Source organism: Bos indicus, chromosome 14 (genome assembly GCF_029378745.1).
Source record: "Bos indicus isolate NIAB-ARS_2022 breed Sahiwal x Tharparkar chromosome 14, NIAB-ARS_B.indTharparkar_mat_pri_1.0, whole genome shotgun sequence".
Lineage (NCBI taxonomy): Eukaryota > Metazoa > Chordata > Mammalia > Artiodactyla > Bovidae > Bos > Bos indicus.
Genome location: NC_091773.1, coordinates 81,914,029 through 81,938,918, shown reverse-complemented (window position 1 = coordinate 81,938,918; position 24,890 = coordinate 81,914,029). Strand labels below are relative to the sequence as shown.

At 44.7% G+C, this 24,890-nt stretch overlaps 1 protein-coding gene across 4 annotated transcripts in view; it reads right to left on the bottom strand.

Annotated features, from left to right (window-relative positions):
- COL14A1 (collagen type XIV alpha 1 chain) overlaps window positions 1-24,890 on the bottom strand; it is a 234,110-nt gene that overhangs the window by 115,275 nt on the left and 93,945 nt on the right. For all 4 annotated transcript variants that reach the window (XR_011570692.1, XR_011570693.1, XM_070802990.1 and 1 more), the window contains exons 19-23: window positions 22,490-22,641; window positions 15,807-15,936; window positions 13,260-13,382; window positions 11,237-11,386; window positions 7,766-7,882 (exon numbers count right to left, since the gene is read on the bottom strand). Coding sequence is in view for 2 of the 4 variants with exons in the window: in XM_070802990.1 (XP_070659091.1) it covers window positions 7,766-7,882; window positions 11,237-11,386; window positions 13,260-13,382; window positions 15,807-15,936; window positions 22,490-22,641 (672 nt within the window). In the remaining 2 variants the exon portion in view is untranslated. The remainder of the gene's footprint in view (window positions 1-7,765; window positions 7,883-11,236; window positions 11,387-13,259; window positions 13,383-15,806; window positions 15,937-22,489; window positions 22,642-24,890) is intronic.

Sequence of the window (24,890 nt, the reverse complement as noted above, 5' to 3'; positions counted from 1 at the left end):
CTCAATTGGGATTTGATGATACATGCTTTCCACTCTCTGGGTCTTTCAAATCATGTGACCCCAAAACATGGAATCAGCACTTGAAAAAGGTGAATCTTGGGAATGGGCTTCGTTTCATATGATCTCTTGTTTGGGATCGGGTCCCTAATAAGGTAGGCTCTCCACAATGCTGCAATTCTCTATTCTGGTTAATAGACGACAGAGAACTAGACATTTCAGTACCTAAAAACAGAAGACAAGGTGAGCATCTTTGAAACTTAGGAAAAAATCAGGCTAAAAAGAAATTTACCAAGTTAATGGGCTTAGGGAGGGAATACAGTGTGAGGTACATATCTACATCCCACCTCAGGTGCCACGTCAATTCAAAAACAGCTGGCAGAGAGACGGGACTCGGCAGCGTCTGCAGAACTAACGGAGGCTCTCACGGGGTTCCGAGGTACTCAAAACCAGCCCAAAGCCTCTGAAACTCTGGTCTGTCCTACAATTAACCAAAAGCCTACAATTTAATTTGGAAAGTCTAAAGCTTGACTCAAAAGCAGATTGGATTTCACTCTCTAGAGAGGACTTGATCCTTCTGGTAATCTTTTTTTTTTTTCTTCTTGGCTATGAAAAAACTGTCATAATATTTACAGGAGTAGAGGACAGCTGTTGTTTTTGCCTGTTTTACATCTGATCTTTCTTTCGTTGAACCCGACCCTGGTCTTCTGACTTGGGAAGGCCTGAGTAAGAACGCCCACCTCTCCCCAGACACAGGCTGGGCAAGAGCCAGGTCTTACTCGCCGTTGAGTCCATGCATGTATTCCATGAACTCAGTGACAGATTCAGGGGGATGCGACCCCAAACAGGGCCAACATGACCCAAGGTCCTGGACTTCTGTGGGAATTACTGAGAGAGAAGAGCTTCCTTCTAACTATGACAGTGAAGCTGAAGCTAGGAGGACGTACATCTGGACTTGACCGGGCCGGCTCTCCATCTGGCTGAGAAGGAAGGCGGAGGGGAGAGGGCGGGGGGTGCAGTCCGGCTTCCCCTCGGCGAGGGCGTCTGAACCCCGCGGCTTCGACGCGCCTGAGGCAGACACTGGGGGAGGTCTCGGTGCGCAAGGCGTGGGTGACCTTGCCACCCGAGTCCCTGTTATTTGTGCTTTTTACCATTTACAAACAAAGCAAGCACACCTGAATGATACAGCTTTGCTGCTTTATTCACAAACTCCTTGGAGATTTATAGGTATGACCACAGGTAAAGTCCTCAAAAGAAGTCATTTGGGAAAACGGAGGCTCAGAGAAGAACACTGATAGATACTGTCGGGATAGAGCAGAAGCAAATCTACTGACTTCATCTCAGAGTAAACGTGCATGAGATCAGACACGGGGGATTCAAAACACAGAGAGAGAAAGAACCACCCGTCACACAGTGGGAGTTTGGCAGTGCACACACGTGTGCCGAGTCGCTTCTGTCCTGTCTGACTCTGTGCGGCCCCGTGGACTGCAGCCCGCCAGCTCCTGCCTTCATGGGACTCTCCAGGCAAGAACGCTGGAGCGGGTTGCCAAGCCCTCCTCCAGGGGATCTTCCTGCCCAGGGACTGAAAATGCATCTCTTCCGGCTCCGCATTGGCAGGCGGGCTCTTCACTACTAGCGCCACCTGGGAGCCCAGGAGTTTGGCAGAGGCATTCAGAAATAAGCCAGCCTGCGGTAAGGCTCTTCTCTATCATGTGGAGAAACTGGGTCCCGTTTCTCTCTAATTTCTCCTCTGGTTGAAGCGGACGGACTGACATTTCTGCAGAGGCAACACATGTAGCCAGCGGGAGGTGTTACAGAGGTGAAAAACAGTGGAGCCCGGGGACTCAGGCACCCGGGAGGAATGTGCATCCGATCACATGTCCAACAGCAGCGATCAGGAATGATGATCACATCGTTCTGTGAGATAAAGAAACTCAACCTAATTCTTCCCCAGTGCAAAGTGGAAAGACTTCAAGGCATGAATTAGGAGCTAGGGATTAACATATACACAGTAATATACTTGCAACAGATCATCAACAAGGACCTACCTAGAGTACTCAACACTCTGTAATAACCCACGTGGGAAAAGAATCCAAAGAACAGACGCATGTATAACTTAATCAGGTGGCTGTACACCGAACACAAACATGACATTATAAATCAACTGTATTCCTGTATACAATAAAAATTAAATTAAAAAAAAACAAAATGGAAAGACTATTCCCTACCCTAAATTGTGTAAGTTAAAATATTTAAACATATTCCCCACATTGACTCCCCACCCCTGCCTATCAATTAGAATCTTTTGCTGTCTGGTTGGTTAATAATATGCAGCTGGACACCTGAGTGAATAAGATGTAGGCTAATTGGGCTCATAAATTGCTCAGCTATAACTGCTGATGAAAAATAAACTGAACAACACTTTTGTTCATTCTTGCTGAATTGAGACTGTTGAGGCTCAGATGAAGAGGGTTTTGGCAGCCTGAAAATAATCCTGGCGAAATACAAATTAATTTAACTGGAAGATAAGAAGGAAGCGGGGACTCTTATTTCTAGTAAAAATACTTGGCTTCAGCGAGAGCTTGTGTGTGTGTGTGTGTGTGTGCGTGTGTGCACACGCTCAGTCACTCACTTGTGTCTGACTCTTTGCAGCTACATGGTCTGTAACCTGCCAGGCTCCTCTGTCCACGGGATTCTCCAGGCAAGAACACTGGCGTGAGCTGCCATTTTCTCCTCCAGGGGATCTTTCCAAGCCAGATATCGAGCCCACATCTCCCGCATCTCCAGAATTCACAGGAGGACTCTTTAAACTGAGCCACCTGGGAGTTTACTGAGGTTTTAAACGCCCAGATAAGTGTTACCAGACACATCGGTCACGGTATCTGATAAGAATCCCAACGCTATTTGTAAAAGCATTTAATAAAAAAATACACTGATGGATTTCACTAATTTCTTGATAAAGACAGTTTTGACATCTTTCTGTCAATCTGTATAAACATGATTTTCAATGAAAGCTAATGAATATCTACAGGAGCCTCTGTCCCATTCTGTCAACTTCTTAAATGGTATCATAGATAAAAATATTCTGGGATAATTTGGACGTGTGATTTTTATAGTTACTATGTTGCTAAGGCTTAACAAGTACCACCAAATGTGATAAATGTCAACTGTTGTATATTAAAGTATGACTCAGCTAGTCTTAAAAAGATATATGAAACATAACTCCTCAAGATTTTATAGGTATTGTCAAGCAGCTGCATATCTTTCATCTAATTCTGCTTCAGTTCAGTTTAGTCACTCAGTTGTGTCCAACTCTTTGCGACCCCATGGACTGCAGCACGCCAGGCTTCCCTGTCCATCACCAACTCCCGGAGTTTACTCAAACTCATGTCCATAGAGTCGGTGATGCCATCCAGCCATCTCATCCTCTGTTGCCCTCTTTTCCTCCTGCCTTCAATCTTTCCCAGTATTAGGATCTTTTCCAGAGTCAGTTCTTCGCATCAGGGGGACAAAATATTGGAGTTTCAGCTTCAGCATCAGTCCCTCCAGTGAATATTCAGGACTGACTTCTTTTAGGATTGACTGGTTGGATCTCCTTGAAGTCCAAGGGACTTTCAAGAGTCTTCTCCAACACCACAGTTCAAAACCATCAATTCTTCGGTGCTCAGCTTTCTTTATAGTCCAACTCTCACATCCATACATGACTACTGGAAAAACTATAGCTTTAACTATACGGACCTTTGTTGGCAAAGTAATGTCTCTGCTTTTCAATATGCTGTCTAGGTTGGTCATCGCTTTCCTTCCAAGGAGTAAGTGTCTTTTAATTTCATGGCTGCAATCACCATCTGCAGTGATTTTGGAGCCCAAAAATATAAAGTCTTTCACTGTTTCCCCATCTATTTCCCATGAAGTGATGGGACCGGATGCCATGATCTTCGTTTTCTGAATGTTGAGTTTTAAGCTAACTTTCTCACTCTCCTCTTTCACTTTCATCTAGAGGTTCTTTAGTTCTTCTTCACTTTCTACCATAAGGGTGGTGTCATCTGCATATCTGAGATTATTGATATTTCTCCCGGCAATCTTGATTCCAGCTTGTGCTTCCTCCAGTCCAGCATTTCTCATGACGTACTCTGCATATAAGTTAAATAAGCAGGGTGACAATATACAGCCTTGACGTGCTCCTTTCCTTTTTTGGAACCAGTCTGTTGTTCGATGCCCAGTTCTAACTGTTGCTTCCTGACCTGCATACAGATTCCTCAGGAGGCAGGTAAGGTGGTTTGGTAGTCCCACATCTTGAATTTTCCACAATTTGTTGTGATCCACACAGTCAAAGGCTTTGGCATAGTCAATAAAGCAAAAGTAGATGTTTTTTTGGAACTCTCTTGCTTTTTCAATGATCCAACGGATGTTGGCAATTTGATCTCTGGTTCCTCTGCCTTTTCTAAATCCAGCTTGAACATCTGGAAGTTCATGGTTCATGTACTGTTGAAGCCTTGCTTGGAGAATTACTTGGCTAGTGTGTGAGATGAGTGCAATTGTGCGGTAGTTTGAGGATTCTTTGGCATTGCTTTTCTTTGGAACTGGAATGAAAACTGACCTTTCCAGTCCTGTGGCCACTGCCAAGTTTTCCAAATTTGCTGGCATATTGAGTGCAGCACTTTCACACCATCATCTTTCAGCATCTGAAATAGCTCCACTGGGATTCCATGACCTCCACTAGTTTTGTTCATAGTGATGCTTCCTAAGGCCCACTTGACTTCGCATTCCAGGATGTCTGGCTCTAGGTGAGTGATAACTCCACCGTGGTTATCTGGGTCATCAAGATCTTTTTTGTACAGTTCTTCTGTGTATTCTTGCCATTTCTTAATATCTTCTGCTTCTGTTAGGTTCATACCATTTCTGTCTTTATTGTGCCCATCTTTGTATGAAATGTTGGTATCTCTAATTTTCTTGACGAGATCTCTAGTCTTTCCCATTCTGTTGTTTTCCTCTATTTCTTTGCATTGATCGCTGAGGAAGGCTTTCTTATCTCTCCTTGCTATTCTGCATTCAAATGGGTGTATCTTTCCTTCTCTCCTTTGCCTTTAGCATCTCTTCTTTTCGCAGCTATTTATAAGGCCTCTTCAGACAGCCATCTTGCCTTTTTGCATCTCTTTTTCTTGGGGATGGTCTTGATCCCTGCCTCCTGTACAATGTCACGAATCTCTGTCCATAGTTCATCAAGCACTCTGTCTATCAGATCAAACCCTTGAATCTATTTGTCACTTCCACTGTATAATCGTAAGGGATTTGATTTAGGTCATATGTGAATGGTCTAGTTGTTTTCCCTACTTTCTTCAATTTAAGTCTGAACTTGGCAATAAGGAATTCATGATCTGAGCCACAGTCAACTCCCAGTCTTGTTTTTGCTGACTGTATAGAGCTTCTCCATCTTTGGCTACAAAGAATATAATCAATCTGATTTTAGTATTGGCCATCTGGTGATGAACATGTGTAGAGTCTTCTCTTGTGTTGTTGGATGAGGGTGTTTGCTATGACCAGTGCATTCTCTTGGCAAAACTCTATTAGTCTTTGCCTGCTTCATTCTGTACTCCAAGGCCAAATTTGCCTGTTACTCCAGGTAGCTCTTGACTGCTTGCTTTTGCATTCCAGTACCTGATAATGAAGAGGATATCTTTTTTCAGTGTTGGTTTCTAGAAGGTCTTATAGGTCTTCATAGAACCATTCAACTTCAGCTTCTTCAGCGTTATTGATCAGAGCATAGACAAATTACTGTGATATTGAATAGTTTGCCTTGGAAACAAACAGAGATCATTCTGTTATTTTTTAAATTTCATTCAAGTACTCATGTAAACTCCAGGAGTTGGTGATGGACAGGGAGGCCTGGCGTGCTGCAGTCCATGAGGTCACAAAGAGTCGGACACGACTGAGCAACTGAACTGAACTGAACAGCATTTTACACCCTTTTGTTGACTATGAGGGTTACTCCATTTCTTCTAAGGGATCCCTGCCCACAGTAGTAGATATAATGGTCATCTGAGTTAAATTCACCCATTCCAGTCCATCTTAGTTCGCTGATTCCTAGAATGTCGACGTTCACTCTTGCCATCTCCTGTTTGACCACTTCCAGTTTGCTTTGATTCCTGGACCTAACATTCCAGGTTAAGCATCCCACAAAACCACCACAAAATCCAAGTGATTTGTCCTGACTTTTCCTTATTCAATGTTTATTGCAGATTAAAGCCACTCCCATATGCTTAGCCAATGTCTGGCTAAAGAGACCTTTACAGGATCACACGCTGGGAATTAAGGAATTAGTGGCTTATTAGCAAGCCTGCGGAGACAAAGCCTTGGTCAGTGTTGACAGAAATCTCTTCTTGTGTTTCTAATATTCTATCTTGTATTTTTAGCTCATTTCCAGCACTCTACTAAACTCTCAGTACCTTACTAAACTATGCTTTCCACTTCCTGGATTAGATTAAAAGTGAGATTTCTGCATTTTAAATGTAGTTATAGCCAGGGATGTGTGCTACTACCTAAAGACAAGTCCCATCCACACCTGAAAAATTAGCCCTTTCTGCTTTTTTAAGTGAGGAAACCATTTATCATTTATCCAGACATAAAAAAACAGTAACAATCACGAGGACTCCCTGGTGGTCCTGTGGATAAGAATCCACCTGCCAGTGACGGGCACACGGGTTTGATCCCTGGTCTGGGAAGATTCCTCATGCAGCGGGGCTTCTAAGCCCATGAACCACAACTACTGAGCCCACGCTGCACGTCCCGAAGCCAGAGTGCCAAGTCTGCGCTTCACGAGAGACGCCACTGCAAGAGGCCCACGCAACTGGGGAGCGGCCTCCACCCGCAGCGGCTGGAGGAGAGCCTGCCAGCAGCGATGAGCTAATCAATTAGTTTAAAATGAATGACCTTATCAGCAAATTTGAAAGGTTAGAAAATGCCATCTGGAATTCTATAATGTTGGCTCTGTCCCTGCCCCCCAAACAACAACACGATCTTTCCTACTGACAATGCAAATCTGATCAAAGAAATTTTCATTGTTTGATCCCATCTTCTGAATATTATTCATGCTGATAATGACAAAGCAAGATTAACAGTTCCTGGAAATTCATTCTTGGGGAATCCATCTTTTGTTATTGTTCTTGATACTTTTAGTAAAAACAAGCAGTCATTTTAAGAGTTTCACCTTTGAAGCCAAATCCCAAACTGTAGATGAACTTGAGAGCCATGATGCTAATGTACTGCCCATGGATAGCACAGACCCATCACTTCATCTCCTGAATGAGTTTGCTGCTCATCAGTTCTCCCCAAAAGTAAAAAAAAATCACTGAGAGAAACACTGAAGTAAACCCAGATAAAGACCGAACAACAGCTCCGTGCAGTTTAAGGCGTGTTATCAGCCTTCCTAAGCAGCTCCCACCACCACAGCAGCCGCATTTCCTGGGTGTTTAATATGCACAAAGCACGGCTGCAAATATTTCACACAGATTATCTCAGCTCAGTCCCCACAGAATGCCCCAAGATCCACACTACGGTTCTACCTATTATCCGTAAATGGGAAAATGGAGACTTGGAGAGGTCACATAATTGGCTTAACCAGCCCTCCTGACTCTACGTCCTGCAGGATTCGCAACGTAACGTTGCCTCCTCAAGCAGAATGCGTGTGTCTAAGTTCGTCGTGTGTCGTCCACGGTAACTTGCACAGAGCACACGAGCGCATGACAGAAGCGTGGGTGACGGTCACACTCACCCTGGCGGGACTCCAGGACAACCCTGTAGGCGGTGGCGTGGCGCTGCACCTGCCAGCGGGCACACAAGCTGGTCGTTTGGACCTCGTCTGCCTGAAGGTCGGTCACGCCCAGAAACACTGCAGTGAAACAGAAACATGACTCGGTCACGCTGCAGACAGCGCCACAGTCACCCCCCAGTCCGAAGTCAACTCTGGCAGAATCTGAATTCAAGGTTCCACAGCCAGCAGTAGGAAACCCACCAAGTTACACAAAGGATAGCGATTTTATGACTTTAAAAAGCAGTTGCAGAATGTGATGTATGATAGGGTTTGTCTGTTCCCTGTAAAAAAAAAAAAGAAAATATATGTCTGGAAAAAGCCAGTTGTGATGGATGGTGAAATTATGGGTGATTTTAAATCCTCCCTCTTCATTAATTTATGCTTTCAAAATATTCCACAATTAATATATAATACTTTCATAACAAAAATGTTAAACACAATATATACTCATCAACTACTGAAAGAAAGCCATGGTTTAAACAAAAGGGAGGAGCAAAGAGGACAAAAGAGAAATTACTCAAACAGGAGCAGCTCACACCGGCTGGCCCTCAAAACACGACTGAATGAGAGTGAGCAAACTTCTGAAAATTTAAAAAGGAAAAATTGAACACAGAAAACAAAAAATGACTAAAAATACACGAATTCTTATTCATCTTAGAATAAACACAGTTATATACAAAAGTCATTCACAGGGAGTTTATTTGAAGAAGCAGTAAAAATACTGTTTCTCCAATTGAGGACTAAGGATTCAGTGTTTACCACTTAGATCCAAGCAGAAAAAGCAGAAAATTAATAATGTTTACTTTTTCTAATGACCTCTGCCTTCATCCACATCATTCTCTTGTACTTCTCTTTCAGTCACTTCATAAAATTTAAAAATAGCTTAAAATTATTTTTTAAGATGGTAAAAATAATCTGGACTAGTAACCATTTGCATCATGACATTGTTCCTTTTTGTTGATCAGCAAAGGAAGACCATTTTTCCTAAGGCAATGAAACAATCCTCTCAAAAAAAGGAAACCAATAATGACTTATATACCCACACTAAATTTTTAAAATACCGTGAATCAATTTATTTTCCATTTTACAGGGTTTTATTATTCTTGGGAGAAAGAGAGAAAGCAAGCCAATCTAATTTTTACCTTAAGGATAGATGATAAAACAATTCAATACTTTCATTATTTTAAAACACATTTGGAATACTCACATTTATTAAAGAAGAGAAGACGGATGAAACAGAAGGAGGGGAGCCGAGAAAAGGGGACAGAGAGACGAGAGAGAGTAAGAAGAGAGAGCAAGAAAATCAGGGACAGGAGGACTGGCTCAGACAGGCATCTGGAGAGAAGAGGAGGACGAACTAGCGGGAGGCGATGAAGGTGGGCAACACACAGGGGACTCACGGGGCTTGAGCAAGGCTGCTGGGCGGCGAGGGGGCACAGCTCACGGAATCCCTGGAGGCTTCCCTGGGGGCTCAGAGGGTGAAGAAGCCGCCTGCAGCGGCTCCATCCCTGGGCCGGGAAGATGCCCCGGAGAAGGGAATGGCACCCCACTCCAGTGTTCTGGCCTGGAGATGGACAGAGGAGCCTGGCAGGCTGCAGTCCGTGGGGTCACAAAGAGTCGGACACGACTGAGCAACTGACACTTTCACTTCCTAGAACCTACAACACTATCATTTCAACTGCCAAGTCCGAGATCAGAGCTGTATGCCAAAGGCTTCCGAGTCCTGTTGAAGAGAGACACTGTTTCTTTTGAGAGTAAATGGATCCCATATTTAATTTTAAAGATTTCCATAAAGAAGAATTCAGAAAGCTTCCTCTAATGAAAGGGCAGAGCAGGGGACGATGGAGGCTGAGACGGCTGGATGGCATCACCAACTCAATGACGTGAGTCTCAGTGAACCTCGGGAGTTGGTGGGACAGAGGCTGAGATGGCTGGATGGCATCACCGACTCGGTGACGTGAGTCTCAGTGAACTCCGGGAGTTAGTGATGGACAGGGAGGCCTGGCGTGCTGCGATTCATGGGGTCGCAAAGAGTCAGACACGACTGAGGAGCTGAACTGAACTGAGCCCCTATATAAACACAGGTGGCCAGACACAGGTGGCCTGGGGTTTGGTCCAATATGTGCCTCATACTTAAAAAATTCCTTTCGTTGGAATAATTTTTTGATTAGCAACCAGAGTGAGAGATGACCCAAATTCACAAAGCGCAGTCATCACAATGATAAAAGTGGTTATTTGTCGAGTGCTTGCCATACAGTAGATCCTTTGTATGTTATATCTTTAGTCTTCCCAGTCTATAAACAGTTATTACTATTAATATTATATCTTCATTTTAGGGTTGAGAAAATGTGGGCTCAGAGAGGTGAGAGGTTATTTGCTCAAGGCCTTAGCTAATAAGAAGATTTACGGTTTACACTTCTGATTATACCATGACTAACATCCTCGAGTGTGGGCCATGTGCTGTTGATAACACTAGGGGTAATTTCAGTCATCCGACAGCCAAACCATTTTTATTTTGGTCATTTATGTATTACCTTTAATGTGTATTAAAGTGAAAGTGAAAGTCACTTGATCGTGTCCAACTCGTTGCGACCCCATGGAATATACGATCCATGGAATTCTCCAGGCCAGAATACTGCAGTGGGCAGCCTTTCCCTCCTCCAGGGGATCTTCCCGACCCAGGAATCGAACCGGGGTCTCCTGCATTGCAAGCGGATCCTTTACCAGTTGAGCCACCAGGGAAGCAACGTGTATTAAAAAGACTGGTTTTCTGTTGAGAGTTATTATGTGGTTTTTGAAAGCATTTAAGTAAAAACAAAAAGAAACTGCAAGTTGATTTAAAGAAATATATTAAACAGATGGTGTGGAAGCATAAGAAACAGCAGGAATATGGCACATACGTGCCGGAGTCTGGAAAACACTGTATTATGCCACGGGTGTCTGTGAGTGATGTGTGCCAAGGAGAAGTCCCAGATGCTGTGCAGACAGCATGCAAGCCCTTAAAAGACAGAGAAGGAAGGCTTTCGAGTGGTGCAAGTATCTTTAACGGATGGAGTGAGAGGGTGGAGAGGGGCAAAGGCTTTGACAAAGGCAAGTTTCCCCTGGCTCAGCTTGGACCGGCTTTGACCACATCAGGTTATATGGGTTGGATGGAAAATTTCACCTAATTTGAAAAATACCAACAAAGACTTTCCAGAAGGAAATCCCATCCGCCACCATCAAATATGTTTGAACGCCGGCTTCTGACATCCTGCCTGCCAACTAGGACTCTGAACCACAGCCCTGAGTAGGGAGCACACCTTTCTTTCCATGAGGCACCATCCAGAAAGGGCAACACTGGAGAAAAGAGACACCGACTGCTGAGCTGCCGCAGGGCTTAAGTTACAGAGAAAAACAAAGTGCAGAACCACGCGCGGCAGCGGCCAGCCTTACGTGTTTTCACCACGCCGGTCAGAGCGTCGCTGAAACCCGAGGCCTGGGACGCGAATATTTTCACATTGTAGTCCATTCCGCTGAGCAGGTTTGTGATGAGGATGGTGTTAATGTTAGCTCCCACGAACGTTTCCAGGGTTGGGCCAGCAACTAAAGGAGAAAGAGTGTATTTCAGTTGCCACAGAATAGGGAAAAGGAGAGACACTTCTGAACTGATTGTACATACTCCACTGTGCTTCAGATTGCCCAGGAGACACTCACAGGGTGCGGCTTGGATCTAGCCCCGTTACGCTCCAAGACTTACCCACCCACCTGACTCCCAGGCTCGGGCTCCTTCAAGGCATCTAGTCCTTTTCTTAAACATAGTTCTTTCCCTAGAGCTACCCAAAGAAACTGGTTCACCTCACCGTCCACCATACTGTGAGGCCTTCACAGTGGAGCCGCCAGGATGTCACGGGCTTTGGGGTGCGTGATGAAACAGGAGTCATTTTGGGTTAGCCCACCTCAGACACCAGCTTTGTCCCCTGAAGGCATTAAGTTGCCCTAGCGGCCACTTTGTCATGGACACTATGCCACACCTCGCCGCATAAGGACAACCACATACGCTATCAGTATGGGCTCCATAGCCCCCCTTCTGCTGTTTAAGGTCACACAGATGCCACTCCTCCTCCCAGGCCCTTGACCATCTGCCTTCTTTGGGCTTTTACATTTTCACCTCTGTTCCAACCCAGTGGAATCTTTGATTGATCAGGAAAAATATTCTGTGCTATGTCATATATAGGAGAAGGCAATGGCACCCCACTCCAGTACTCTTGCCTGGAGAATCCCATGGGTGCAGGAGCCTGGTGGGCTGCAGTCCATGGGGTCATGAAGAGTCGAACACTTACTGAGTGACTTCACTTTCACTTTTCACTTTCATGCATTGGAGAAGGAAATGGCAACCCACTCCAGTGTTCTTGCCTGGAGAATCCCAGGGACGGGGAGCCTGGTGGGCTGCTGTCTCTGGGGTCGCACAGAGTCGGACACGACTGAAGCGACTTAGCAGCAGCAGCAGCAGCATGTCCTACACAAATTGAGACTCATAGTGCTTTCGAGGGCAGAAAGGTTTTTATTGACCCATAGGATGATTTTTAAGTTTTCCTCAACCTGATGAATTTTATACCTTGCCACAGTTTTCAGAAAGCTATGCTATGTGTACCGTGGCTGACTCATGTCAGTGTGTGGCAAAAACCACTACAATATTGTAATTAGCCTCCAATCAAAATAAATTAATATTTTTTAAAAAGCTATGACAAACCTACACACCATATTAAAAGGCAGAGATATCACTTTGCTGACAAAGGTCCATATAGTCAAAGTTATGGTTTTTCCAGTAGTCATGTACTGATGTGAGAGTTGGGCCATAAAGAAGGCTGAGCACCAAAAAACTGATGCTTTCAAACTGAGGGCAGGAGGAGAAGCGGGTAACAGAGGAAGAGATGGTTGGATGGCATCATCAACTCAATGGACATGAGTTTGAGCAAGCTCCAGGAGACAGTGAAGAACAGGGAGGCCTGGCGTGCTGCGGTCCATGGGGTCGCAAAGAGTTGGACACGACTTAGTGACTGAAGAACAAATACCTTAATACAGTTTCCAGAATGAGGAGACTGAGAAGTTGGTAAATGGACTTTCTCTAACTAATCCAAGAAGTAAGAGGTAGAAGAGGAATAAGAAATCGGAGAGTCTAAATGTTTAGAGCTTATATATCCATCAAGCCACAGAAGCTTCTTATTGCTAAGGAGTCAAAGTCTGCTTTGGCTGGCTCCTTGTCTGGGGTGGGCAAAGGTCAATTGTAGACCAAGTATATATTCTGCTTATTAACATACCAGCTGTTTTTTAGGTGAGGTGGTAACTTCAACACATTTTTCTTTTTTTTTTTTCATAAAAGGGAAGAGACTCTTCCCATTTCTTAAAACCAGTGATGGAAAGTAAAAACAAAAATAACCTATCTTTGAAGATTATATTTTTAAAAAGCATGACTTACCACTGACAGGTTTGTAGACAATTCTATAGCCCTTAACTGGGGAAGACGGGGGGTCCCACGCAATGCGCAATCTGTTATACCATTCTTCCGAAACCCGTAAGTTTTGGGGACCAGAGGGTGGCACTGGGCAGGAAGGAAAATGCAAAAAATGGTTTAATGTGGTTTCCATCTTTACAACCTACCTTTTGGTTAATAGAGTCTAATGGATTTCCCCACAGCTTAAAAATACTTACAAGGGAAAATGCACTGAAGTAAACAGTAAGAAAACTTAGAGAATCCATGGGAATGTTAAGTATTAAATAGTAGAAGATAATTGCTCTTGTGGTAAAACACTTTTATCTGAAGAGCAGCTCTTCACTCAATGAAATTTGGCTCCATTTTCTTCAGTTACTTTAAAGCAATATTGAAGTGAGAAGTGTTTATGAAAACATTTCTGTCACACGTCTCTCTGTCACACTATCATATCCAGGATGATTAGATTAATAGAGTGATAGCAATTCTTAGAGGTAAGACTTTTTTTTTTTGCTTTCATCTTCATATTAGGGGTTCTGAACCATATCTGGTGGTTCAGACAGCAGAGAATCTGCCTGCAATACAGGAGACCCAGGTTCAATTCCTGGGTTGGGAAGATTCCCCTGGAGTAGGTAATGGCAACACACTCCAGTATTCTTGCCTGGAGAATCCCATGGACAGAAGAGCCTGGCAGGCTATAGTCCACGGATCGGAAAGAGTCAGACACGACTGAGCGACTAACGCTTTCACACTTTCAGATTGCCTATATTCTGTGAAATTTTAATCATCATTCATCAATTTTTTATCAAAACAGGAGAGCTATTTGCATGAAGGATCTTTGTAAACTATTATGCATGTTGATGGATATTATCATTATTACTTTGTTGCTGACAGAATTTAGTTGTGTTAACCACTGCTTAAAATAAGTGGACCACTCAAAATTATTTCAAAGAACACCCTTTGAAATAACTTTATTGTATAGATGGTATTTCCATAGTAATAGCCTTTAAAAGTTTTTATTTGTTTGAGTATATATGTGTGTTCATCATGGAACCCTTTTATAAATTATGCAAATCAAACATTTAAACAAATTGTATACAGTTTTTAAAGGTTATTTTCCATTTACATTATGACAAAACGGTGGCTGTATTCCTCGTGCTGCACAAGACATCCTTAAGCCTATTTTACACCCAAGTCTGTGCTGCGACAGGGCCAAAACCAAAACAGGACCAACAGAAACCCAGGATAACATGAGAGAAGATGCGGAGTGCTTTGCCTGAGTGGTCAGAGAAGCCTGAGTCGGTGGCGTCGAGCCGAGACCAAAATGACAAGAAGTCAGAAATGCAAACCTCTGGGAAAGGATATTCAGCCTGGCAGCTGTGGCTCGCATCAATTTCTAAGGCTGAGCCAAGCTTTAGAAAGCCAAGGAAGGGCAGGGAAGGCGGGCTGGCTGGGGGCGAGCTCAGGAGAGTCCAGGTCACCTCGGCCTGAAGGGCCCCTGCACAGATCTCAGAGTTTATGCTGAGTACCACGGGGAGCCATCAGGTGGCTTGGAACAGAGGGGAGACATGAGACCATCTAGATTTTCAAAAGCTTCTCCGCTGCTGTGAAGAGAGCACAGCATCCGGGAAAGAGGGCAGGAAGACGTGGGCGTGCGCTCGGGTGAGCGGGTGTGACGTGCTGGGTGAGCAGTTAGGTGAGGGGCGTGCATGGGCCCGGATGGGCCTCTGAGAGACTCGCAGCACTAGGGATGATCAGACGCTGGAGGAGGGAGATGCAGCTATGATTCAAGTCTTAGGTTTTAGAGACAAGAGAACGGAACCCAAGAGCAGTGAAGCGATTTGCCCGAAGTCACACAGCTTGAATGTGTGAAGACAGAATCCAAGCAGATTTTCTCTCTCCAAATCCCTTTTTCTCTTCTTTTTTATTGGAGGAGAGGTGCTTTACACTGCTGTGTCAGTCTGCTGTACGCAAAGTGGACCGGCTGTGTGTACACAGCACACACGCATCCCCACTTTCTTTGGATTTCCTCCCCACTTAGGCCACCACGGAGCCTGGGCAGAGGCCCCGAGCTCTGCAGCAGGTCCACGTTGCCTGTTGTATACATGGCAGTGTGCATATGTCACGCCCAGCCTCCCTGCTCATCCCACCCTGCCTTCTCGCCCTGGAATCCATGCGTTTGTCCTCTTGAGGTCTGTGTCTCTACTTCTGCTTTTTAAATAAGATCTATACCCGTTTTGGGGCTTCCCTGGTAGCTCAGATGGTAATGAATCCACCCGCAATGCAGGGGACCCAGGTGAAGTCCCTGAGTCAGGAAGATCCCCTGGAGAATGGAAAGGCTACCCACTCCAGGATTCTCGCCTGGAGAATTCCATGGACAGAGGAGCCTGGTGGGCCACATACAGTCCATGGGGTGGCAAAGAGTAGGACACACGTGAGCGACTGACACTTCCAGACCATTTCCACCCCCTACGCTGCAGCTGCTGGGTGCATTACAGAGGACATCGAGCAACCCCAGGGGGAAGCTTCACTCACAGGTCTTTCCAGGGGCAGAGACACTGACCCCTTCTCCGTCATCATAGATGGGCGTCACTGTGACCTTGTACTCAGTCTCAGAGAGCAGATTCTTCAGAAGGAGAGTGTTCTGGCTTCCAGGCACCATAATCTGAAGACAAGAGCAAAGGACCATGGTGTTGGTCAGACTTGCGTTCCGGCTGGTCCACGAAAGAGGAGGACTTGAGGCACTTTGAAATAATCAGAAGCAGGGAGATGTGCTTGAGGCTGACAAGAGGAAGACATCCATGCGAAAGCACTTCTCTCTGCAGCTCCCCTCAGAGCAGCCCTCAGCTTCTAATCACTAAAGCAGAAGGCTTAGATGTGAAGCTTGAGCACTCAGGAACAGCCTTCTCTCAACATCTTTTCAGCATTTGTAAAGCAGCCAGAAGAAAAAACGATCGCCTCTTTGCAAAGCAGGTGTTTATGGCTTAGGAGTGTTCATTCTATAACACAGCCTGCACAGCATATTTGCTTCTACTTAAATATCCTCTTGAAAAGTCAGCCTTCCATTTCTCCCTGTTCAGAGATCATCTGATCCCAGTATTTCAGGGTGGATGCTAGCCAAGAACACCACAACCACACGTTAAATCCCAGATTTCCGAGCCAAAAGATATTTACCAGTGACACTAAGAAAGGTTGCAGTTTCTTTTACTTCTGAAAGGAGAGGTCTTCCTCAATCTGAAATCACCATTCCTCTGACTCTAAAGTCTGCAGAAACTAAAATCCAGCAGTGGGGTGGACACCACCCACACACTGGTGCCACGCTCTGTGTAGTGAATCCTGCCATCCCTAAAAGAACATATGGACCAGAAAAGCCACATGTTCTTAATACTAAGGCCACAAAACATTCTCCCCAGGCTTCAGCAGTTAGATGCTGGCACATTTCTCGCCATTTGAAAGACTTCATCATGGCTGGAAAAAAATGCTAGGATGTAAGAACTGACCCAAACTAGTTTCAGGGAGTCACAAGACTGGGACAGCTGGAGCTGGTTTTGGATTCAAGAGCTGGGTAAAAAGCCAGCAGGCAGAGGGCGTGCTGTCTACTTCTGGATGAGGGAAGGAACCTATACATCATGGAATAAGCCCTAGAAAGCCTCGAGTTGAACTCAGAAGCAGCTGTCGCTAAGACATTGCTAAGCTCTAAAAGCAGCCGGGGTAGGGGGTTAATATAAAGAGAGGAAGTCTGCATTAGGTGATTTATACTAAAGCAATATGATTTTGCTCCTCATATGGAATGACATTGAATATCCAGGGTGGTACTGATGCAGTCCTAGGAGGGAGATTTTACACAAGGAGCTCTGCTTTACTCTAGAAGGAGTTGGATAACCCCGCATTAAGAAGACGTTAAAAAAGAATCGCAGTTGTCCTGTCTGGTCTCATCCACCATGTAGCTTCCTTTAGGGCATTTCTTTTCTATATAACCCTCTGGAGCCCAGAGCCTGCGCTTTGACTCCAAGCTGTGTGCCTATCTACCCACCCATGCTGGTGCTCCTTATATAAGGTCACCTCTCAAACTGAGAAGCACACGGACTTGGGACCAATCAGATGTGGCCTGCAGGGCACTGGAAGCTGTGGGGCCGTCCTGCAGGGCTCGTTTAACCTGCCAGGCAGCAGTTTCTGGGGTTTATAGCAATAGTGCTCATTTAGCTAGCTATTATTATCTGCCAAGTACTGCTCTTAAGTATCCAATTGCAGTAACTCACTCTTCACCACAGCATTTTGAGGTAAGAAGTATCATTACTCTCATTTTATAGATGAGGAAACTGAGACTCATATAGCTATTGGGTAAAAAAAAAAAGCCATGGGCTTCCCAGGTGGCTCAGTGGTAAAGAATCTGCCTGCAATGCAGGAGATGCAAGTTCCATCGCTGGGTCAGGAAGACCTCTGGAGAAGGGAATGGCAACCCACTCCAGTATTCTTGCCTGGAGAATCCCATGGACAGAGGAGCCTGGCAGGCTACAGTCCATAGCACTGCCAAGAGTTGGACACAACTGAGCAACGGAACACCCACACACAAAAAGGCCATATTGAAATCCTGAATATCTGCTCTGAGCCCTTTTTTAACCACTGCCCTCTGTTCCAGCTGACTGTACTATGAAAACCTCTTTGTCCTCATGATACTCACTCCCAAGAATAAAACATAAACCTTCTCTTGGGTATGCAAAGTCCCTTCTACTGGGCCTCTGCTTGTTTGCGCAAAGCAAGGTAAAGATGAGCACCCACTCAGAAGACCTAAACAGACATTTCTCCAAAAATGACATATGGATGGCCAAGAAGCACATAAAAAGATGCTCAACATCCCTAATTATTAGAGAAATGCAAATCAAAATGACAATTAGGTATCACCTCACACTGCCGGTCAGAATGGACATCATCATAAATCTATAAACAATAAATGCTGGAGAGGGTGCAGAGCAAAGGGAACGCTTCTGCACTGTTGATGGGATGTAAATTTGTTCTCTATGAAGAACAGTCTGGAGCTTCCTTAACAAACTAAAATAGAACTACCATATGATCCAGCAATCCTGCTGCTGCGGCTGCTGCTAAGTCGCTGCTAAGTCGTGCCCTAACCCTAACTCCATTCGACCCCATAGACAGCAGCCCACCAGGCTCCCCTGTCCCTGAGATTTTCCAGGCAAGAACACTGGAGTGGGTTGCCATTTCCTTCTCCAATGCATGAAAGCGAAAAGCGAAAGTGAAGTCGCTCAGTCGTGCCCGACTCTTAGCGACCCCATGGACTGCAGCTCTCCAGGCTCCTCCGTCCATGGGACTTTCCAGGCAAGAGCACTGGAGTGGGGTGCCATTGCCAGCAATCCTACTCCTGAGCATATACCCGGAGAAAACCACAATTTGAAAAGATACATGTACCCCAGTGCTCACTGCAGCACCATTTACAACAGCCAGGCCATGGAAGCAGCCTAAACGGCCACTGACGGAGGAATGGATAAAGAAGACGTGGTGCGTATACGCGAAGGAACATCACTCAGCCATGAAAACGACCCCATTTGCAACAGTCTGGATGGACCTAGAGATTATCTATCATACTGAGTGAAGTAAGTCAGACAGAGAAAGACAAATATCATATGATATCACGCATATGTGGAATCTAATTTTAAAAATGATATATATTATCTTATTTACAAACCGAAAAGGCTCACAGATTTTGAAAACAAACTTACAGTTACCAAAAGGGAAACGTGGTGGGGGAGACAAATTAGGAACCTGAGATTAACATACACACACTACTGTATATAAAATAGATAACCCACAAGGACCTACAGTATAGCACAGGGAGCTTTACTTAGCATTCTGTAACAATCTGTACGGGAAAAGAATCTGAAAAGGAATGGACATATGTACATGTGTAACCACATCCTTTTGCTGTACGCTGAAACTAATACAACATTGTAAACCAACTATACTTCAGTAAAACTATTTTAAAGAGATGGGGACCCATTAAAAACACATGCTACAGGTCATAGCAGATGATGGCTTTGTTTATGAAACAATTCTATAAAAGACACTCATGGTTAAATGAGATGCAAATCTAACCAGTAAACGTCACGTTTTTAATTTTTCAAATACACTACTCCATGTCTAGCTCCATTATTGCTCAAAGCTCTTCAGAGCTGGATCTCATCCAGCAAGAGGTTCCCACTGTAGACAGAGGATTCCCCATGTCTCATTTTGCTGCTGTCTTAGAAAGTTCTGTTTCTATAGAGTGATTATCATGCTTTCTGTGGTGAAGGATTAGGTGGGGTTGGTGCTGTCGTTTTAATTCCAACCCCTGAAGATCAGTATTCTTATAAAATATAATAAAACAAAATTGTAAAACATATGATCATATTCTTGAATCTTCCAGCAATGTCAAATTGCTATAAATGTTTTTAAAAACTTAATGTTAATATCAAGCTTATCTTGTAGGAGACTGATCTACATTCTGACTATCCCTGCTCTAGAATATTTCCTGCAACTTAAAATTCAGTGCACAGTTTTAGATTTTTCGGGTAGGATCCAGAAAAGTCTGGAATCCTGGTCAGCCTTTCACAAATAAAGACACGTGAGACCTCCCTCCACTGCCAACAAAGCTCGGGGCAAGGTCACTGTCATGGCTCCATTTCTTAGCAGAGCTGAACGTCAGTCTTTATGAAATATTTGACAGGGAGTTTTACTTTCTAAGGGTTTGAAAGCTTTTTATTGGGAATATTTCGTAGATTTGATTATGCTTAGAAAAGATAGAAATATTTCACTTAACCTCAATTGGAAAAGTAAAGTTAATTCCCCTTGTTTTATATATATTAAAGCTTGAATTTGCTTTACCATAGATCTATACTATTCTCCAACTTTGGTACTTTATCTTGGCATTTCCTTGGATAAATTTAATAAGGTTTTATAGCTAAAGAAGATTTGGAAAGATGGTAAGAGGCGTTTCTCCTATCCGGACACATTTCCTTTCCCACATTTGTAACATGTTTAAGCCCTCTGTCTTTCCCTGTCAGCCTCATTATTTTAATCATTCATTTGGCTGGACTTACTCACCTAACGTGAACAGTCTCACAGACGCAGAGAACAGACCTTGTGGTTGTCAGGGGGCAGGGATGAGGGAGGGGTCGAGCTGAGGCTGGAGTTAGCCTCATGTGACAGTAAGCTGTCACATACAAGATGGATAAACAAGGTCCCTCTGTACAGCACAGGGGGGATAAACCATGACGAAAAGAGTGTGTGTGTGTGTGACTGAATCACTCTGCGGCAGAGCAAAACCCCACACAACACTGTAAATCAATTATACTTTAAAAAATTTAAAAAAAGAAAATATTTAAGATATTCATTTGGTAGGTGGGAGCTATTAATAATATAGTTCAAGTGCCTGACATACCTTTGTTTTATAATCTAAATGCACACACTTCCTGTCTCCAATAATATATTACATTTATATAGCAGTAATGTTTCATAAAACACAGATATAAATTCTCAATTACTCCCCAGTAGAGTCCCAGAAAATATGTCTGTAAATAAAGAGTGCACAAATTCAATTTCATTGGAATTCACCAAAGGGTCTTGATAGTTAAAAAATTCTAAAATACTTTCTTTTGCATAGCAAACACACTTCTGCACAGTAAATAATTACCATCACATTTTATCAAATATTTTTCATTTTATTACACGTTTGTTTAACTGGGGCACATATGTGTTGAAGACATTTGATCTTTTTTTCCTTCATCTAGGTGTCCAAGTGTTTCAAAATAAACAGTGTGAAATGAAAGAAACTAGCAAAAGGAAAATTATCTAGAGACGATCCAAAGTAAATATTATTATTATTTTACCTTGTATGGCTTGCAAGTGCACACACAAGATTAAACTGTTACTCATTCCAAATTAGTGGGAATATTTAGCAAGAAGCTTAATGTGTTTCTTGGAAAGAGTAGAAACAAAAACCAAAAAACAAAGCTCTCACTCTGGGAAGTTTTTATGGGCTTCATTTTAGGGACTAGATTAAAATATGAGGACAATAACAGGAAAAAATGAAACATCCAAATTATGTCTTCAGTCGCCATGGTTAAGCACAATTTTAGCTTTTTGGTATGTTCCAATCATGGATCATTTGAAATCTATAATCTGAGTGAATTTATAACTTAACCTGTTTTATTCAAGTGTCCATTAACTTTCCAAAACTGCCCCCAGACCAATTCCATGGACCTTCTGGTCATTCACAGTGGACCTGCTTATTGCCCACTGTGTTATCACTGTGTTTTACGGCAATTCATCCATCAGCCCGAAATTAAGGACTTTCCTGAAAGAATCTGGAGCTCCAACAATTGTTTATGTATCATAAAAATACAATAATTTGCCATCAAAGGCTTTATAAGTGAGGAAGAGAAAGAAAGGATAATGATGTTGCTCATGCTTTTAAGACAGGCTCAAGGATATAGTGTACAACACAGGAATGTAGCCAATATTGTGTACTAACTAAATGGAAAGTAACCTTTAAAAATTATATGATTTTTTAAATTTTAAAAACGAAAATACTTCATTTCTTAATTAAAAAAGAGGGTACCCAGGTTTTCAACAGAGAAAAAAAAACAGAGATGAAACAAAGAAAACACACAAAAATCTAAATCCCTCATGAAGACACTCATGATTAAGAATACATTAGAAATGACTATAAACCTGCTCAAACAGAGTCAGTGTCAGGGAAAAATACAACCAATTGTTAATGGAGGGCATTTTATTAGGAACACTACAACTACATAAGAAGACCTTTGAGCTATGTTTTGCTGAACCTTTTAATCAGATTCTCACCATCAAAAATTATATATGTGTGTATATATATGTTTATATATTAAAAGTTTATATATCAGAAGTATGCACACACATGCACAGAGACAAGTGTATAATGGACTATTTATGATCCAATTTTTGTGCTCTAGCAAGTTGTCAAGGCAACAGAAGCAAAGGGGTAAAGAAGGTTCAGATGCTTTATCTATTTAGAGCAGGTTACAAAGATGGTCAGTTTCAGAGAGAGAAAAGTCATCAAGTGTGGGTCAAACAAAAACATTAGTTTCCAGAGAGATGAAGAAATGAGCGTAAAGCCTGCATTCACAGCGCGCTGGCCTGGTTAGTCAGGAGACGCAGAGGGGCTCATCAGCTCTGTTGATACACACCGTTCCCAGCACTTCTTCCGCTGGGTCCCCTTGAGCAGTCAGGTAGGTCACCCTGAACTGCTGTACACTGCTGTCTGAAATGTCCCAGGCTACCCGCAGGCTAGAAGTGGTCTCAGCATCTACCACCAGGTTCCTGATTCCGGTGCGGAAAACTGGAATAGACACAACCAGGGATTTAAAGAACTTTTTATCCATCTTATTCCAAAATGAGCTACAGAGGTGATCTGTGGACATGGCAACAAGCATCATTTATCATATCTCTGTTATGCAGACCCAGGCGAAACAAGAACTGCTCAGCTTCAGTGGTTAACCGGGAGCTAGGACCCCGATTAACAGCAAATAAAAATGGGTTTAAAAGATGCTTTCAAGGTGAGTCCGTGGACCCCTCAAAACCCCCACGCTTTGTGTACACTGGTAAAGGGAACCGGGGAGCAGCTCTCAGTCTCGATAACGAAAAGGGGAGCCCCGAGCGGGGCACGACAGTGAGAACTCTCGTCAGTCTGCGCGGGAGAAGCAGGGCAAGGGTCCCACATGGCCGAGCTCGGTGTGCAAGGCAGCATCCGACACACACACCTGTCACCCACTCACCTGTTTCTCTTTTTATTGCTAGATTTCTTAAACAATGTTGGCCGCAGCATGTGGGCCTTAGTTCTCCAACCAGGACTCAAACCCACACCCTGCCCTGGGAGACAGAGTCTTCAACCCTGGACCCCAGGAACGCTCCAGGGCCGTTCCTCGTGTTAACACCCGTCACTCAAAGCACACGTCTCCCACCGCGGCGGCCTCGATCCACGCAGCCCGCGGGGATGCTACCTTCCTCTGGATCTCTCCGCCTCCATCTGCGCTCAGCCCGCGTGGACGCTACCCTTCCTCTGGGGTCTGTCCGCCTCCACCTGAGCTCAGCCCGCGTGGATGCTACCCTTCCTCCGGGGTCTCTCCGCCTCCATCTGCGCTCAGCCCACGTGGACACTACCTTCCTCCGGGTCTCTGCGCCTCCATCTGCGCTCAGCCCGCGTGGACGCTACCCTTCCTCCGGGTCTCTGCGCCTCCACCTGCGCTCAGTCCGCGTGGACGCTACCCTTCCTCCGGGGTCTGTCCGCCTCCACCTGAGCTCAGCCTGAGTGGACGCTACCCTTCCTCCGGGTCTCTCCGCCGCCATCTGCGCTCAGCCCGCGTGGACGCTACCCTTCCTCCGGGTCTCTCCGCCTCCATCTGCGCTCAGCCCGCGTGGACGCTACCCTTCCTCCGGGGTCTCTCCGCCTCCATCTGCGCTCAGCCCGCGTGGACGCTACCCTTCCTCCGGGGTCTCTCCGCCGCCATCTGCGCTCAGCCGGTGGGGACACTACCCTTCCTCCGGGTCTCTCCGCCTCCATCTGCGCTCAGCCCGCGTGGACGCTACCCTCCTCTGGGGTCTCCGCCTCCACCTGCGCTCTCTGACCGTCTCCTCTCGTCTCCCACAGCGGCGGCTCTCATTTGTCCCATCTCCTCTTCTCCCTCTCGTGCTAACTCCCTTCCAATCTCTCCACCTCCACTGACTCCTCTCTTCATTCACTTACTGCCATTCAGCACTCACTCACTGAACTTTTCCTGTATGTTAGACGGTGTCAGGCCTTTAAGACACAAATGCCTAACACGCGACAGAAATAGTGACGCGTCCCAGAGGAGGCAGACGAAGGACCTTCCTGGGCAAGACTGCGGGAGGGGACCGGGGTGTGGGTGCAGAGCGCAGCGCCTCCCCTTCAGGACGAGGCGCTCTAGACGACAGGAGGGTACCGGGAAAGCGCGAAAAACCCCGCTACGGTTGAAGGCAGGAAGAGAAACAGGCTCTCACCAGGAAGCATTCCGGGGGTTATGGAAAGAGATTGCGAGCGTAAGGAAGGGCTCAGTAAAAAGGTGAATTGAAGAGCGAATCTGTGAACGATGGATACGTGGATGATAACGGAGATCCACTGAAACGTTTTAAGTCGGGAAATAAACCTCATCAGGCTTCTATCTAGCTGACTCCGACAGCTAGTTGGGTGCTGTATGGTGACGGAGGGGAAGTTAGATTGAGAGAGGAAATAACTGATGTAAGACCGGTACACAGCCAGGTCTCAGTCACCCCCGGGAACAATCCTCAACAGACAGCATCAGGAGGAGTTACTGAGCTCAAAAGCAGAGCAGAGACTGCTTGGGGCTGCTCACGCTAACATCCTCTAAACGATTAGATGGAAATCCAAATGAAGACAGGAAACAGAGAGAACGATGAGTAGACTGGAAGACCGATCAGCACTCAAGGATAAGAGGTGGACAGTTCTAACAGGAGTGAAATTTGACCCTGCATGCCCCGTTCCTAACAATAATATAAATCAGATAAAACTGGGATAACGTAACTTCTGCTTAGAACAAACTCTTCTTCTTA